Consider the following 17638-nt stretch of genomic DNA (forward strand, 5'->3'; position numbering starts at 1 on the left):
AATCTCTTGTCACGGACAGCGTTCTTTGCATGGAGGGTGACCCTGCTATCAATTGCAATTCATAATGCATCCTCGGCATTCTCGAAGCTGTTGAAATGGCTTCGTCCACCATTTCCCTGCAACCTCTGACATCGGGCCCGCAGTTCAACTGGTGCGCATCGTTCTCAGCAGCTTTCATCTTCCTCTTGCTGACCCTTTTCTCCTAGGTACTTCTTAGTGGAACTGATTGTCTGCGGAATTCTGTCAGTCTCTCGATGTCCTTCACTAGATGGAAGCTAACAAGGCTATAGCGCCCTATTCTTTCTTTTCTACTTTAACCGCCTATTTGCGACTCTAGTTTCCTACGGAATTCGAGCATACACATGGCACTACCACCGGGCTTACGTCGACATCCAAGCAATTCAAATTTCGTTACTAGCTGGGAGGGTCTTCTTCAAAGGGATACGGTATCATGGGGTCAATGAAACAGTCTTGATTCAGGGAGGCTACGTGACATGGAACTATTGGAAACGCGCAGTGAGAAGCGTGCACCTTGCGCCGAAGCAAGTCTCGACCCAGCTCGATGGCGATGCAGACTCCAAATCTGCAAGCGATAATACTTCAAATCAAGGCGCAGATGAAACCGGCGGCGTTAAAGCAGAAGACCGTCTTCCTTGTCGGCTAACCCTTACACTGTTCGGACTGGAATGGTTTCTTTACAATCGAACGCCGGCCTATGATGATATCCTCTCTGGTTTCACCGGCGCCGCCGGCGCCAACCAAGGCGAAGACGCGCAAGATGAAATTCCGCAAGCAAGATCAAGTAGCCGAGAGAACTCACCCAATGGTGTTCCATCTAGGTTTGGGCGAACGCTGAGCGAAAAATCAGCGTCCACTGGTTCAAGTTCACGATCATCGTCTACAGGCAGCATTACTTCCCTAAACGCCGAAGCACTTGAATCTGCTTCTACCTTCCTCAATTTGTTACCTATTCAAATAGAATGCACAAAGGGGGCAATTGTGGCAGGTAACGAGAACACCAGATCTCTAATGACAATAATGTTCGAGAAAGGGACCGGGTGTGTTGATGCTACCGATGCTGGGCCTCTTGATCTCTATCGCCAACTCATTTCTTTGCAATTCTCCCGCCCAGTCATTCAATTGCGACCGAATCCGGACTTTAGGCAAGACCAGCACTCTGCAGCCCGTAACCTAGGGTCGCTCCAAGCCGAAGAATCTGAACGGAAAGCAAAAAGGAGTCGCTTTATCGATTACCAACGCAGAAAGCGCCAAGCCTGGCACACTCTTCGAGATCTGGTTCCTTACTTTCAGAAATCGGTCGAGTCATTCCACGACAAGGGAACAAATACTACGTCTACTAGCCAGACCGGCCTGCCCCTTGATAATCGATGGGTGGGCCTTACTCGCTACCTAGACGAGACAATAGATGACCATGAAGGCTGGAATGCTGTGGAATATGGTAGATACTCTACCATTTTGGATTGCCCCTCACTCACTTTGACGTATTATTGGGATATCCCAGGGAGGGTCCCCTCGGAAGATGATGGTCCTTCTTCATCCATACATAAATTATCCGGAGATATCAACGGCAGCAGTCCACCTGCATGGGGCATAGACTTGAAAATTGAAAAGGGCACTATCAACTATGGCCCGTGGGCTGACCGCGAGCGTGTTGGTTTACAGAATGTCTTTTTCCCAAACAACTTCCGAAGCGCCCATCCTGCCCAGCCGCTGATACCTGGAAGTTCGAGGCAAAGCACGAAACTCAAAATTCGGGTGGAAACAAGTGACGAAACCACCTTGAGAATTCCAATTCGTGAAGAATCAAAAGACTGGCAATGGAAAGGGCGCGCAAATGCCATACGTGGTGTATCCAAACTAAAGAAGCAAAAGCAGAAGAGGCAAGGGAGAGGCAAGAATAGTGAAAAAGGCAAAGTTGGGCCGGAGATTCGTCCATTTGGCTGGCTTACTCTCCGGGTTTCGCAAGACTCAACAATAACCTATGAGATGGACATGGTTGCGTCGAAAACTGGGTTCTTTAATCAGCTTTCCATGGATTTACGTGACTGCAAGTTATCCTCAAGCGTCAATCACGGTTTGCTCTGGCAAAGCCCACGACAAATAATCACCTGCGACCTCTCCAACCCTTTGGTCTGGAACAGTCTTCACACATGGTCTTTTACCGTTGTCAGCCATGAACTGCAATTATTCTTATTAAGAGACCATACTTTTCTTCTTACGGACTTGGTCAGTGACTGGTTATCAAACTCGTCTTCGGAATTTTATACATTCGTGCCTTATGTGTACAAGTTAAAGCTTTTTTTCACCGACGTTGGTTTGTATCTGAACCTCAACGACTCGAACGTCATCAACAACCCTTCAGATTTGGACGACAACACCTTTATTGTGATCAAAGGGTCCCATCTGAGTTCAGAAGTTGGGATAAACTCGGACACTTTTAGACCCGAAAAAAGTTTGATCAATTTCAATCTTGACCTGGTAGACGGGGTTGTCGACCTTTTAACCCCCATATGGCATACGCTACATACATTTCTCAAAGATAGTTCACTGGGTAGCTTGTCAAAGTTGAGCCTGGATGGAAATTATACTCTCAATGCTGAAACGTCGCCAACCCTGACCGACTCTCTTATGATGAATATCACCGCAGAGTCTCCCAGATGCTATCTCTATGGGTTTTTGATCAAATATTTCATGAAAATTAGGGAAAACTATTTTGCCGAAAACATGCATTTTCGAACCTTGGAAGAATTTCAGGAATCCGCAAATTCAACGGAACACGGAGACGGAAATGCTGCAGTCAATCCGAATAAAAAGACCAACGACCTGGATATAATGATCAACTTATCGATTGACCAACCCTACGCACTTCTACCTACGAATATATATGATCATTCCAAATGCCTCCGACTAACAGCTGCATCCCTTGATGTTGATCTTCGCTTCACGAACTATTATATGGACTTGCAAGCTAGCTTGACCCCTACCGAGGTAGCCTTGGAGTCTCTCAACACAGATGGCGCTCCATTTATTTCAAACACCCAACTCTTTGTCGACGGCATTTCTGTTTATGGTCACCGGTTGTTTGGCCTTCCACCAACCGAGCCAACATATGTGTGTAATTGGGATTTTGATGTGGGAAAAATCGTGGGCGAATGTAATCCAGATTTCATACAATCTGCCGCATCAGCGTTTCGGAACCTGGATTTCACTTTTGACGACGAAGAAAATGCTCTCCCTCCACTACACACGCAAATTCTACATGATGTGACTTTCCTACGCGCAAAAATTGGTTCTATCCACCTGTCAATTTTAGTAGACCAAGTTGCATTGATACTAGGCCTCGGTGGCATCAAACTTGACTTCAATGACTGGTCTCGGTTCCGGTTTTCCAAGCGCCTATCTCTGGAAATTCCGAATATAGTCTTATCTGCAATAGATCGCAAATCTGCTGCTAGGAGACAGAAAGGATCGAGCCATGTCACGACTTATGCCCTATTTGAGACAAGTCTGGACTTGTCAATGCTACAGCAGATGCCAAACCTCCTTGAAGACCGTAAGTTTCAGCAAGATCATATTCGAGCGCATGATGAAAGAACAAGCCGTACACCTTGGCTACTACTCGACCCACATATCAACCATACATACAATTTCAAAATAAACAATACCAACCCACCTGCTATGATACTACCATCAATGCCAGAACCTATTGTCGGACTCATAGACCATGATGGGCCATACAGTGTTGCAACCAGAGAGTACAAAGGCTTAAACCACAAGAGCTCTTTTCTGTCTTTTGACAACTCAAGCCTACACAGCCGCAGGAAGGATGATGTTCTCGGAAGTGTATCAGAATCAAGAAGCCAACGTTCAGATGTGAGGTCAAAAAGCTATTCCCACGACGCTGAGAATTTGCAACGGCCTCTTCGACGAGAAGATAACAAAAGCTATCATAAGGATCATGACGAATGGCATAATACCCAGCGAATAACAAGTGGACTTTCGAGCTTCTGGGCTCTTCCGCATTTCAATTACCACCAGGTGACCCCTGACTCAACCCACCTCCCTAACCTGCCAGATTTGGCACCCGAAAAGGAGGTCACTTGGGAAGGCGATGATTACACCAAGGCCTTCAATGACCAACAAGCTGCTCATACTGATATTTTTTGCACACTTAAACCTGGGATACGAGGATTTTCTACCCCCGAGTTTCTTCATTCATTATCTTCATTGGTCAATGGGCTCAAGGCTAGCGACCCGGTTGACATGATTGATTCTTTACAAACTGAGGTTATCTCGGACATTGTAAAACACGAGAAATCCAAAAAGAAGAAGCCGAAATCGTCGACGAGCTTTTCTATTCGCATCCCATCTGCTGTATTCAGCCTTCTCAATTGGCAAGAGTCACATGAAACAAGTTCGACATATACTTCCCAAGACGAGTACAAAGTGTCGTGCATACGGGTGAAAGCTACTCTTCGAACGCAATCAGAGAGACGGGAACATGATTTGATAAAAGACAGCGCAATTAACACGACAGTCCACTCCGCTGCTGAAATGATTTCCGTTACAGCTCTCGGAAGACAAGCTGATGCATTCCACGACCAAGCCGAACTCACATGTTCTTTGAGAGACATCGTATTCTGGTCTACAAGTGCTATCGGGGTGCGATCCCATCTGCAAATGCGTTCATTTGAGACATTGACATCATCTAAATCAGTTGCGCCTCTCGCTCTCCTTGTAAAACGCACCACAACTTTGGCAGACTCCATCGCAGCCTCTTTCCAAGAGGTACCATCTACAATTGATCGCCTGCGCTACGTGGTGTGGTCACTCACAGATTCTGCCGTGGGTATGCCAGATTCATTGTTTCTTACTCGCCCGGCGTACGTGTTGCGTGTTTCACAGTCTCATCTACGACTTCACGAATCGTGGAAGATCATATCTCGGTTGCGGAGTATTTACAAGAACTTGTCACCAGACCAACAGCGTGCGCTGAAAACAAGTTGTATTGATTTGGGTTACCTCTGTCCAGCCAGTGCCAAAGAGAGGGTTTTGAAGAACTTTAATGAATGGCGCCCTTGGGATCTCGCACATGTCGAAAAGAGCCACGCAATGAAGGTGATTTGGGGCAATCTAACAGAATCTCCCGCGGCGAATTTAGATACTCAGTCGACATTCTCGTGCAATACTCGGTCCCTGAGCTTTGTCATTGACCCTGGTCCAAAACAAAACGATATTATGCTAAACGGTATCTCGGTTGTGTTTGCCTCTTCCTCAGCTGCAGCCTTTGTGAATGAGATCGATCCCCCAAAGATCAAGAAAACACATTCAATCCGCATTTACTGCGCAAATTCCGCACTGCGCCTCCGCTGGGAGATCCTCGATCTTGTTGAAGAAGTTACAAAAACGATGTCTAACATTCAACTCGCCTCCGCATCAGTTAGCCAAGTTCCGCAGAATCAGGATCAGAGCGTATCAGAAGTACATATCTTCGTTGGCACGGACGAGGGATCTATCAGCTTGGACGGAATAAACTTGGCATTATACCTATCTGGATACGGTCTCAAAGGCTCCTTCGCTCTCAGCCCGCGCTATGGTGAACAGAAAGAGCAGATGACTGTTCTTCTTAGTGCCAATGATTGCTCTACAAAATTTTTAAACCGCTCAAAAGTTCTAATGCTGTGGGAGATTTGGCAACCTCATATTTACGGCTCTCGCATAACAAACTCGAACTCGGAGAGCACCATTCATGATTGGAAACTGGCTTGCTCTTGCCGAAATTTTGTCTATGATATGCGAGACGATCCACTCGGTCTGATTCATGCTGCTGATCAAGTTGTGGAAGATGAGATCCGATATGTTCTGAACCTTATTAAACGGCTTGACGTGAACAAGACAGCTGAGTTATCGCCCGCGGTTATTGACCAGCCCAAAGGAAATCCTGAAACACACCAATTCCATGTTGCTTTGTTCTTGGATGATTATCAACTTAATTTCCGTCTGCTTCCTGCACTGACATACATTATTGATGGGAAAGTAGCTCGCATGTCTGTTCTGTCTGAGAATGATAGCGGAATCGAGGTCGATTTTGACGTCAAAAGCAACCACCACAGTTTCCGCAGGGTGGAAGAGGCACGTTCCGAGTCTGTATCTGACATTGATATACCCCCTATTAATGGACGTGTTGTTGGTAAAATGCTCCCTCAGGTCGTTTCTCTCAAGGCAGATGTCACAGTTGAGCTTGTCAAGCTGGAGGCCAGTTCATTACGCAGCTTGTTGAGTGCCTTCACACGCCCTGAAACAAGCCATTTTATCTCGGATTGTACAGATAGTCTGAGTGAGCTCCGTCTTCATTTGGATGATGTATTGGCCAAAGAAAAAGCTATGCCACATTCTCCAGTCAGTTCCCGCAGTGGCTCTCCAAGTCGCGAGATGCTATACAATGTGCGTCTTACAATGGCGGGTTGGGAGATACATGCTCGTGCTCCTGGGCTCAAGGAAAAGGGCTACTGGGCAGATATGGTTTTCATCCTTGGATCAACGCAGTTACGATTGGATACGTCCGAGCAAAGTTACGACTCCAGCTATCCCGACTTCCACGTTAATGTATCTCAAATTGGACTTGAGCTGAAGAAGCGGAGCAAGTCACATGCTCAACAGTATGGTAAACTCGCCCTGGACATCGGCCTGCTTGCTACGTCAAGGCTCAACGAACGAAACGAAGTGGTACGGACCATTAGTCTGACTAGCAAGGGGTTAGATGTACAGCTATACGCCGCAACAGTATCCCTGGTCATTGATATTGCAGCACAACTACAGGACCGTATCAAAAAACTGGACCTATCAGAAGATATGAAACGGTTCAGACACCTGGGTCGCCTGGCAAGGCCACGCAACCAAGGGACCGAAAATCAAGTGCCTCGGTTGAGCATAACGGATACAGATAACCCTCAATCGTCGGCTGTTTTTGAGGCAATATATTTAGTGGAGCTATCGAGCATCCAGCTTAGCTGGATAATGGACACCAATAGCTCTCCGAAACCTGGAAATGAGGCAGAGGACTTGGTATTTTCAATCAGGCGCGTTAGCTTCTCCACGTCCAGAGACAATTCTGCGAAACTCCGCATTCAAGACACACAACTCCAGATGGTACCGAAGTTCGAAGACAAAAGAAAGCGATCATTGAACTCGGCTTTGATGCCTGAGATTGTTTTCAATGTGGCGTATCTCTCAACAAAAGATGACCTACGACTTGCATTTCAAGCGGCAGGAAAGTCCCTTGACATTCGCGCAACTACAGAATTCATCCTACCGGCCAGGATGCTGCAGAGTTCGATTGCCTCTGCAGCAGAGAGGCTGCGCGAGGCAAACTCAATGTGGGCCACGTCACCATCACCATCACAAACAGCTAGCAGGAATTCCTTGTTTGGCAACAAAAGACCATCTTCTGTGCTGGTTGATGTGGATTTTGCTGGAGCAATTGTCACTTTACTGGGCCGGCAACTCGATGATCAGCAAACTGTACTGGCTGCAAAAGCAAGAGGAGGCCAGCGTTCCGAAAGCAAATATGGCCATTACACACAAGGTGACTCTACAACAACTGCATCCCTCACTAGTCCGGGTGTTGCTCTCAAGGTGCAGTATGGCGATAGCGGTGTCGACGATCCCACATTGAATGCCGAACTGCGAGTGAACCCTTCGAGCAACACATTATACCCTACGGTAGTCCCGTTGATAAAACAAATATCGTCTTCTGTCAAGGAGGCCGTGGGAAAACAGGAAGAAACAGGAACATCGTCCTCGGGGATGTTACAGACGAAGAAGCTTGAAGATAGTTCATTTGATGCGACTAACCCCGAAAGTATCCTTGGCCGCTGCAAGCTCAACATCGGTCTACGGATCTGTAAACAAGAGTTTGGTCTTAGTTGCCAGCCTATTGCCAGGGTTGCGGCTACGGCCAAGTTTGAGGACATTTATGTGACTATCAACACGGTGCAGTCAGCCGAGCACCGTCGCTTCTTTGCTATTCTCATTGCGTGCAACTCACTTCAAGTGTCGGTGAAACATGTGTATTCGAACGAGTCAACTGCCAGCTTCGAGGTTCAGTCGATGGTAATGTCGTTCATGAACAGCAAACATGTGAGCACGACAAGTGGGATTTCTGCTATTCTCAAAGTGAGCCCGATGAAGATGATCATCAATGCCAAGCAAGTCCAAGACTTCTTATTGTTCCGAGAGATCTGGGTTCCATCTGACGACGATCTACCTTTTGCGAAAACGGGAGCAACTCCCACACCGACCCCAGCCGAGTCTCAGGCGCTGATGATGCAACGATATCAGCAAGTTGCTTCAGCTGGTGCGTTTCCATGGAACACAGCTATCTCGATTGATGAGTTGGACATACAGCTGGACCTGGGACAGACACTTGGCAGGGCTGAGTTTGTGATCAAGGAACTATGGGTTTCATCCAAGAAAGCATCGGACTGGGAACAGAACTTATGCGGCGGTTTCAAAGTCATGTCAATTGAGAGTAAAGGGCGAATGAGTGGCTCGGTGGCACTGGAGAAGATGAAAATACGGACATCTATCAGATGGCCCGAGGAAAGCCCAACGTCAGGACAAACGCCACTAATTCAAGCATCTCTTGGGTTTTCCCAGCTGCAGGCCAATACATCTTTTGAATACCAGCCATTCCTGGTTGCCGATATTGTCGCCTTTGACTTTCTCATGTACAATGTCCGCACTACGTCGCAGCCTTCCCAGGATCGCCTTGTCAGTATACTGGAGGGTGAAAAGGTCCAGGTATTTTGTACAACTTTGACGGCTTCTCAGTCTCTAGCCCTCTATCAGACCTGGTTCAGGTTTGCGCAAGACAAGTACGCGGCGTACGAGAGTTCGTTGAAAGAGATTGAAAAGTTTTTCCGCCGCAAATCCTCTGTTCTCAACCCGAGTGCAGAAAGCTCGGCAATTCCACAATTCAAGACGCAAGAAGAAGAGGTTGAGAAATCATCGATATCGTTGCACACGGATGTTGTAGTGACGATAAGAGAAATCAACGTCGGTGCATTCCCGAGCACATTTTACGACAACCAGATCTTCAAAATGGAGGCACTCGATGCCCAGGCTCGTTTTGCGGTGTCGCTAAAAGATGACAGGATACATAGCTCTCTGGGACTTACTCTCGGCCAGCTCCGCGTTGCATTGTCAAGCATCAACCGTCCAACTGCAATTGAGATGGAAGAGCTTTCTGTTGGCGAAGTAGCAGCTCGTGCAACCGGATCTCGCGGCGGCACAATATTGAAAGTGCCGCGCGTCGTTGCAAGTATGGAAACGTGGCAGGACGTGGGATCGTACGAGATTGACTACATATTCAAGAGCGCTTTCGAAGGCAAGGTGGATGTCGGATGGAACTACTCTCGCATCAGCTTCATTCGCGGCATGTGGTCGACGCATTCTCGAGCTCTGGCTAGTCGTCTAGGAAAGCCCTTGCCGCCGTCTGCTGTTCGCATCACCGGTGGCCCAAAGCCCGAGGGCGAGGAGGATCAGGAAGATACAGAAGACGAGGAGCAGCAGAAGAAGATGACTGAGGGCGAGAAGATCACAGCGGTTGTGAATGTTCCTCAGTCCAAGTACACATACCGAGCTCTCGAGCCAGCCTTGATCGAGACCCCCCAGCTACGAGACATGGGAGACGCGACTCCGCCGCTCGAGTGGATTGGCCTGAACCGTGACAAGCTGCCCAACATCACGCATCAAATCATTATTGTTACGCTGTCGGAGATTGCTAAAGAGGTGGCGGATGCATATACCAAGATTCTGGGATGAGCAATTTTTTTCTTCTTCTTCTTTTACTACCTTTTTATTCTAATATTTTTTTATATATAATTTACGAGCCTGTATATAGTATTATCGATACCATGCAAGATTACACTTTAAGAAACCGCTTTTGATATAAAAAGTGTCTAGTATGAGCTCTTAACTCCTAACACCGGAGCTGGCGGTGAAAACGGTAAAGACAGGATGATTGGCCACAGCCCCTCCGGCAGCCCCTCCCGCGTACAGCCGAGAGCAAACAAAAATAACAATAAATTTTTTTTTTACTAAAAATACAAGCAAGCGGTGATTGTGGCAGATGAATCATAATGACATTGCTTGTCTCAGCCAGCTTCTGGAGGAACCACGTATGAGTGGTGTAAATGCGTTGACTCATCGATCGATTATATTATTATTATGATGTGTTTGTGGCTCTTTGACAGCTCTCTATAAGCGATGACATCATCGACCGGGCCTGGTGACTGCAAAAAAGCAAAATAAAAAGAAATAAAAAACAGCCATCAAGACGGAAAACCAGAAGAGAGAAGGAAAAAAAAAAGACCAGACCGAATAAAATACAAGTAATAATAATAATAATGATAGCGAGTCAGGCTAATTGGTGCTGGGTTGATTGGCGATGGAGGGGCCCGCGGGAGTAAACGAGGGGCAAAATTTTTTTATCGTAGTATCAAGCTAGTCTGCGCACAAACAGAGCTACCACTGGAAAAAAAAAAAAAAGGGAGAGAGAGATGATTAATTGTCAGCAATTCTTAATACTAGTAATAACACTAGTAGCAGTAATATTACTGAACGGACTTGGAAAAACAGTGTTCGGCGTCCCAAACGAGTAACTCTGAATTGTGCGTCATGACCAGTCCCGGTCTGGGCGTCCTTGCTGCCTGTGGTAAATGACACATTAGGAAAAACGAAAAAAAAGGAATAGAGCACAAAGAAAAAAAAACCAATGAAAAATAATTGGGTAATCAGCTACAGCATGAGAATTCCTTGCTGTATGTAGGTGTCCTGTCCTGCGGGAAAATCGTGGTGGGCACCGCACCAGCGTTGTTTCCCCACTTAACAAGCCCGCCTCCTCCTCCTCTGCTCTTTTTTTCCTCTCGCTCTCCAGCGCACAGCTTTTCTCTCCTCCCCGCCAACCTTCCCGGCTCTCTTCACATCGCAGGAGTAGTGCAGACAGGTTCTCTCTCTCCCCCATCCTCAGAGCATCTCAGGTCGAGCTACATCTCGATCTTGCTCTTTTGAGTGCCGTTTCCTGGTCCTCATTTTTTTCTCTCCATCGCACAACCCCGCCTCTACGGCTGTTACCCGATAAAAACTCGTCAAGATGGTCAAGTAAGTCATTCTGCTGCAGCCTCCCCCAGCTGTGTTCTCTCGAAATCCACTGTGATTATGGATCTAGGACTAACATGTGTTCAACAGCTTCACTATCGAAGAGGTTAGTGCTAACACTCGCCCTCGTCCCTCCCGCGGCCTCCCCAGGAGGGGTCGGTCATATCTGGGAGCTCTTCACTAACTCTGGATCAGATCCGGGGTCTCATGGACCGCCCGTCCAACATCCGTAACATGTCCGTCATTGCTCACGGTATGTCCATTTTCCCCTACCATACGACTCTTCCATCTCTCTCTCGTCCCCGGCAATATCAGAACAAAGAAAAATCATAAGACGATGAAGATGAAAAAAAAGGAATCAAAACATCTGACATATTGTGCCAATCTAGTCGATCACGGAAAGTCTACTTTGACTGATTCCCTCGTCTCGCGTGCCGGTATCATTTCGGCCGCTAAGGCCGGTGACCAGCGTTTCATGGACACACGTAAGGATGAACAGGAACGTGGTATCACCATCAAGTCCACCGCCATCTCTCTGTACGCCAAGATGAGCGACGACGATGTCAAGGATATCCCCCAGAAGTCTGACGGTAACGAGTTCTTGATCAACTTGATCGACTCGCCTGGTCACGTTGATTTCTCATCTGAAGTCACTGCTGCCCTCCGTGTCACTGATGGTGCCTTGGTTGTTGTCGACACCGTCGAAGGTGTCTGTGTCCAGACCGAGACCGTGCTTCGCCAGGCCCTTGGTGAGCGTATCAAGCCTGTCGTCATCATCAACAAGGTCGACCGTGCTCTTCTCGAGCTCCAGGTCTCCAAGGAGGACTTGTACCAGTCCTTCTCTCGTACCATCGAGTCCGTCAACGTCATCATCTCCACCTACTTGGACAAGACTCTCGGTGATGTCCAGGTCTACCCCGAGAAAGGTACCATTGCTTTCGGTTCCGGTCTTCACGGATGGGCTTTCACCGTCCGTCAATTCGCCGTCAGGTACGCCAAGAAGTTCGGTGTCGACCGCAACAAGTTGATGGATCGTTTCTGGGTAAATCTCCTCTTCTCCCATGTTTGCTCATGAAAATTGATACTAACTAGTTTCACAGGGAGAAAACTACTTCAACCCCAAGACCAAGAAGTGGACCAAGTCTGACACATACGAGGGCAAGACTCTCGAGCGTACCTTCAACAGCTTCATCCTGGACCCCATCTTCAAGATCTTCGCTGCCGTCAACCACTCGAAGAAGGATGAAGTTGTCACTCTTCTCGAAAAGCTCGAAGTCAAGCTTACCAAGGAAGAACTTGAATTCGAGGGCAAGCAACTGCTCAAGATCGCCATGCGCAACTTCTTGCCTGCTGCTGACGCTCTCCTCGAGATGTTGGTCATTCACCTGCCATCTCCCGTTACTGCCCAAAGGTACCGTGCCGAGACCCTCTACGAAGGTCCTACTGATGACGAGGCCTGCACTGCTATCCGTGAATGTGATGCCAAGGGTCCTCTCATGCTGTACGTCTCTAAGATGGTGCCCACTTCCGATAAGGGTCGTTTCTACGCTTTCGGTCGTGTTTTCGCTGGTACTGTCAAGTCCGGTCTTAAGGTCCGTATCCAGGGTCCTAACTACGTCCCTGGTAAGAAGGACGACTTGACCATCAAGGCTATCCAGCGTACTATTCTCATGATGGGCCGCTTTGTTGAGCCCATTGAGGATGTTCCTGCTGGTAACATTGTCGGTCTCGTTGGTGTTGATCAGTTCCTTCTCAAGTCCGGTACTCTCAGTACCTCTGAGACCGCCCACAACCTGAAGGTCATGAAGTTCTCCGTTTCCCCCGTCGTGCGTCGCTCCGTCGAGGTCAAGAACGCCAGTGATCTGCCCAAGCTTGTCGAAGGTCTCAAGCGTCTCTCCAAGTCCGACCCTTGTGTCCAGATCACCATGTCCGAGTCCGGTGAGCACGTCGTTGCCGGTGCTGGTGAGCTTCACTTGGAAATTTGCTTGAAGGATCTCGAGGAGGACCACGCTGGTATTCCTCTGCGTATCTCCGACCCTGTCGTGCAATACCGTGAGACTGTCGGTGCCAAGTCTAGCATGACTGCCTTGTCCAAATCCCCCAACAAGCACAACCGTCTGTACGTTGAGGCCGAGCCTCTTAGCGAGGAAGTCTCGCAGGCCATCGAGTCTGGCAAGATTACCCCTCGTGACGATTTCAAGGCCCGTGCTCGTATCCTTGCCGATGAGTACGAGTGGGATGTCACCGATGCCCGTAAGATCTGGGCTTTCGGTCCCGACACCACTGGTGCCAACTTGCTTGTTGACCAGACCAAGGCCGTTCAGTACCTGAACGAAATCAAGGATTCCGTCGTGTCCGGTTTCCAATGGGCTACCCGTGAAGGTCCCATCGCTGAAGAGCCTATGCGCTCTATTCGCTTCAACGTCATGGATGTGACCCTGCACGCTGATGCCATTCACCGTGGTGGTGGCCAGATTATCCCCACTGCTCGTCGTGTGCTCTACGCCTCGACTTTGCTTGCCGAGCCTGGTCTGTTGGAACCTATCTTCAACGTCGAGATCCAAGTTCCCGAGCAAGCCATGGGTGGTATCTACGGTGTGCTCACTCGTCGTCGTGGTCACGTCTACACTGAGGAGCAGCGTGTCGGTACCCCTCTCTTCACCGTCAAGGCTTACATGCCAGTCAACGAATCCTTCGGTTTCAACGCCGATCTCCGTGCCGCCACTGCTGGACAGGCCTTCCCCCAGTCCGTCTTTGACCATTGGGCCATCCTCCCCGGTGGATCTCCTCTTGACTCGACTACCAAGCCTGGTCAAATCATTCTCGAGACCCGTAAGCGCAAGGGTCTCAAGGAGGAGGTTCCTGGCTACGAAAACGTAAGTTTACAATACCTGTACTTTTTAATAATGTGTTTGTATGGTTTGCTAATATCTGCCTTTAGTACTACGACAAGCTGTAAAGGCCATCTCTCAAGTCGGACTGCACCTGCCTTGACAATCCATGGCGGGCAGTTGTTACGAGTATGATGAATCCAGAAGCCTGAATACGATTGAGGGCGAGAAATGATATGATACCAACGTTAAGGAAAAAAAAATACGATGGCTTTGGACCTCGTCTCACTCATGATTGCAGCTCGGTCATTGGGAATGGTACTCACCAGTAGAATACAGGCCGGAGGTTGCATGATTTCTTTTTTCATTGTTATGTTTTTTAAATGAGTGTGAATTTTGCTGTTGATTATTATGTTTCATGAAAAAAAGAAAAGAACGAAACAATATAAATATTGCACTCATCTTCATATTGAAATTGTAGTTGTAGAAGTAACATCAATGGGAATGAAGACAGTAGTAGTATTATGGTGCCCAATTCCCGGCAAACCGTCACGTGATTGCGGTTTAACTAGCGCCTTCGCGTCTCCCAGCCTCATTTGATGCGGAAAAGACGACTGAGCTCGAAAGGTCGCAGCCAAGTCACTAGACGAATCGCGAATATCGCTGGCCGATTTAAACCCAGACTTTCCCAAATACTTCGGCAGCAAATAAATGACCATCTGTGCTGTGCATGAAAACCTCTCATTTGTTCTACTTTCCAGCCCGTCGCGCTACCCGACCTGAGAAGTTCGCTCAAGAGTTTCCCAGCTGCTGCTAGCTTACCAGCTTCGTTCTTGAGTCACAACCTGAAACAGTTTCGAAAACTCGGTTCATCATGCAGTTTACCGAGGAACAAGCCACCGAGGTGAAGAAATGGGTGGTCAAGAGATTAGAAGACATGTATGACTGCTGCTGCCCATCGCTTTCTCTCCCCTGGACAAGAAAACAGCGCTAACATGGACTGTTTCTTTCTACTTTAGTTCTGACGCCGATGCCGATGTCCTGGCCGACTATGTGCTCGCGCTTATTCGATCCGATGCCCCCGATGAAGAAATTCGCCAAGCGTCGATTGAGAATTTGGAGGACTTCTTGAAAGAAAGTTAGTTAGCGAAGCTCAGCGAGTTGTTGTTTTCACATGTTCAGTCCTGATGATTATAGATACTGGTCCATTTGTCGACGAGATCTTTGCGAAATACGGTCCAAAGACCGACGCACCAGCAGCTGCCCCTGCTGCTCCCCAGCAACAGACACAGCCTCAGCCGCAAGCTCAGGGCGTCCCATCCGTTGCGCCTCAACAGCAGCCTTTTGTATTTGAGGGGCAACCCCAAGGCTTCGGGCCTCAGGGAAATGCGCAGGGAGCTTGGAACACCAGCCCACAAAACTCGCGCAAGCGCACGTTCAACGAAGGCTTTCAGCAGGACGACCAGCATGGCGATTCGCAACGAGGCGCGAGGTCTCTTAAAACCCCTCGGACACGTCGGGGTGGCGGTCGCGGCGACCACATGAATGGAGGGCGAGGCGGCGCGGCGCAGTTTCCACAAGGCATGCCTGGTTTTGGCGGAATGCCGCCAGGATTCCCTGGTTTCGACCAGAACGACCCGATGGGGGCAATGATGGCTATCCAGAGTATGGGATTCCCCCAGATGCCAGGTATGCCGCCGATGCCGATGCCTGGTCAACCAGGTGGCGATCAAGCAAAGTCAAATGAGCCTTGCCCGTTCTACGAAACGAATGGAATTTGCTACATGGGAGCTGCTTGTCCATACACACATGGACAGAGCTCGTTTGTGGTTTCTGGGAACAAGGGAAAGGATGGTAGGCTTTTTCTCTCCTATATTTGATACAATGAACGCTGACATTCATAGAATACGATCCCGCCAACTCTACCATTTTCGATACGCAACGCGGCAAAGATTCCAACAGAGGCTCTGACCGAGGTCGAGGACGAGGTCGTGGCCGTGGCGATCGTGGTGGCATGTCTTCAAGAGGCCGTGGAGGACGCCCGGAGTTTTCAGCCGTGGGCCCTACAGACGATAAAACAATAACCACTGTTGTCGTCGACAACATCCCAGAGGACAAGTACAACGAAGACGTGATTCGAGAGCATTTCTCCGAGTTTGGAAACATTACCGAAATCACCATGGAAGGATTCAAAAAGAACCTGTCACTGATCAAATTCGAAGATCACGAGTCAGCTCGTCGGGCCTGGTCTAGCCCCAAGGCTATATTTGACAACCGCTTCGTCAAGGTTTACTGGTATAAGCCAAAGAAGCCCGAGGGTGACGACCAACAGGCGCCCAAAGAGCAAGACACTCCTATGTTCGACAAAGACGCGTTCGATGCCAGGCAAGCCGAGGCCCAAAAGGTGCATGAAGAACGCATGCAAAAGCGCAAGCAGGCTGAAGAGACTCGCCTCGCGCTTGAGAAGCAGCGCGAAGAACTCATGAAAAAGCAAGAGGAAGAAAAAGCCAAACTCTTGCAACGCCTTGGAGCTGCAGAAGCCGGAACCGAAGCTAATGGCAATGCTGCTGCTAATGGGGCCGGTGCAGCTGCGGACGGCGATTCTAGCGACCAGACCAAGTCTCTACGTGCTCAGCTCGCCGCGCTGGAAGCCGAAGCCAAGAGTCTGGGAATTGACCCGAGTGCTGGTGCCCAGTCGTTCCGAGGTCGCGGTCGAGGTGCGAGCGGATATCGTGGCCGTGGCCGTGGTGGCTTTGACCCGTCTTATCGAGGATCATACCGAGGAGCGTATCGCGGTCGTGGAGCTGGAGCTGGACCAGGACGTGGTGGTGTTCTTAGACTGGACAACCGTCCACGACGAGTGGCCATTTCAGGCGTGGAATTGAATGGCGACAAAGACGAGGCTCTGCGACAATATCTCATTGTAAGGTTTTTTTTTAAAATACCCTTTCCCAAGAAAACACCCCTAACTATTGATACAGGGCATCGGTGAATTCGAATCAATCGACCGCAACCCAGACCAACCCGATTCCATGGTTGTCACTTTCAAGGAACGCTACATTGCCGAAAAGCTTATGTTTGGAACTAGCGAAATCCCATCTGTTGGTAAAGTCGAGCTGAATTGGGTCCCCAACCCTCCGATCTCTTTCCCAGGAGCAACAACAACAGCAGCAGCAGCGGCTGCTCCTGCTGGTGAGAAGAATGGCGGTGATACGGTTATGGAGAACGTCGAAGGCACCAATGGCCACGGCCATGCAGGCGAGGTCGATTACGATGTTGCCGAGGACGAAGACAGCTGGGGTATTGGAATCTAATCATTCTAAAGATGGAGCGAGGGGAGAAAATAATATGCTTTCTTGGAGGGGAATGATGGGCTATGAATTGTACAGTTGCACGCAAAAAAAGAAACAAAACAAAACAAAACAAAGTCTTGAGGGGAAATGCATTACGAGGCGTGGAATGATGTGTTATACATGCTGGAAAAGGAAATGGCGTTGGTGGATTATGCTTTATTTTTACGTACCTTTTTTTTGTATAGATTAGTTTACATGTAATATGTGATTGTTCCTACAGTGTTCAAAGCAAATGAACAAAAAGCTGCCAAAGATATCATTATTTATGAAGAA

The 17638-nt window shown here is 48.5% G+C and overlaps 2 protein-coding genes across 2 annotated transcripts; both read left to right on the plus strand.

The window, feature by feature from the left end:
- Positions 1-95: 95 nt before the first annotated feature.
- TRUGW13939_05301 (uncharacterized protein) lies at positions 96-9846 on the plus strand (the record flags this gene model as incomplete). The annotated part of the gene is made up of 3 exons (XM_035488465.1): positions 96-151; positions 207-242; positions 291-9846. The coding sequence occupies 3 exons, from the start codon at positions 96-98 to the stop codon at positions 9844-9846; spliced, it is 9648 nt and encodes a 3215-aa protein (XP_035344358.1).
- Positions 9847-11176: 1330 nt separating this feature from the next.
- Positions 11177-17326, plus strand: TRUGW13939_05302 (uncharacterized protein; the record flags this gene model as incomplete). The annotated part of the gene is made up of 10 exons (XM_035488466.1): positions 11177-11184; positions 11272-11287; positions 11332-11434; positions 11571-12223; positions 12282-14201; positions 14893-14951; positions 15032-15150; positions 15210-15866; positions 15917-16935; positions 16994-17326. 10 exons carry the CDS (start codon positions 11177-11179, stop codon positions 17324-17326), a joined length of 4887 nt encoding a protein of 1628 aa, XP_035344359.1.
- Positions 17327-17638: the final 312 nt, after the last annotated feature.

Source organism: Talaromyces rugulosus, chromosome III (genome assembly GCF_013368755.1).
Source record: "Talaromyces rugulosus chromosome III, complete sequence".
NCBI classification, from domain to species: Eukaryota; Fungi; Ascomycota; class Eurotiomycetes; order Eurotiales; family Trichocomaceae; genus Talaromyces; species Talaromyces rugulosus.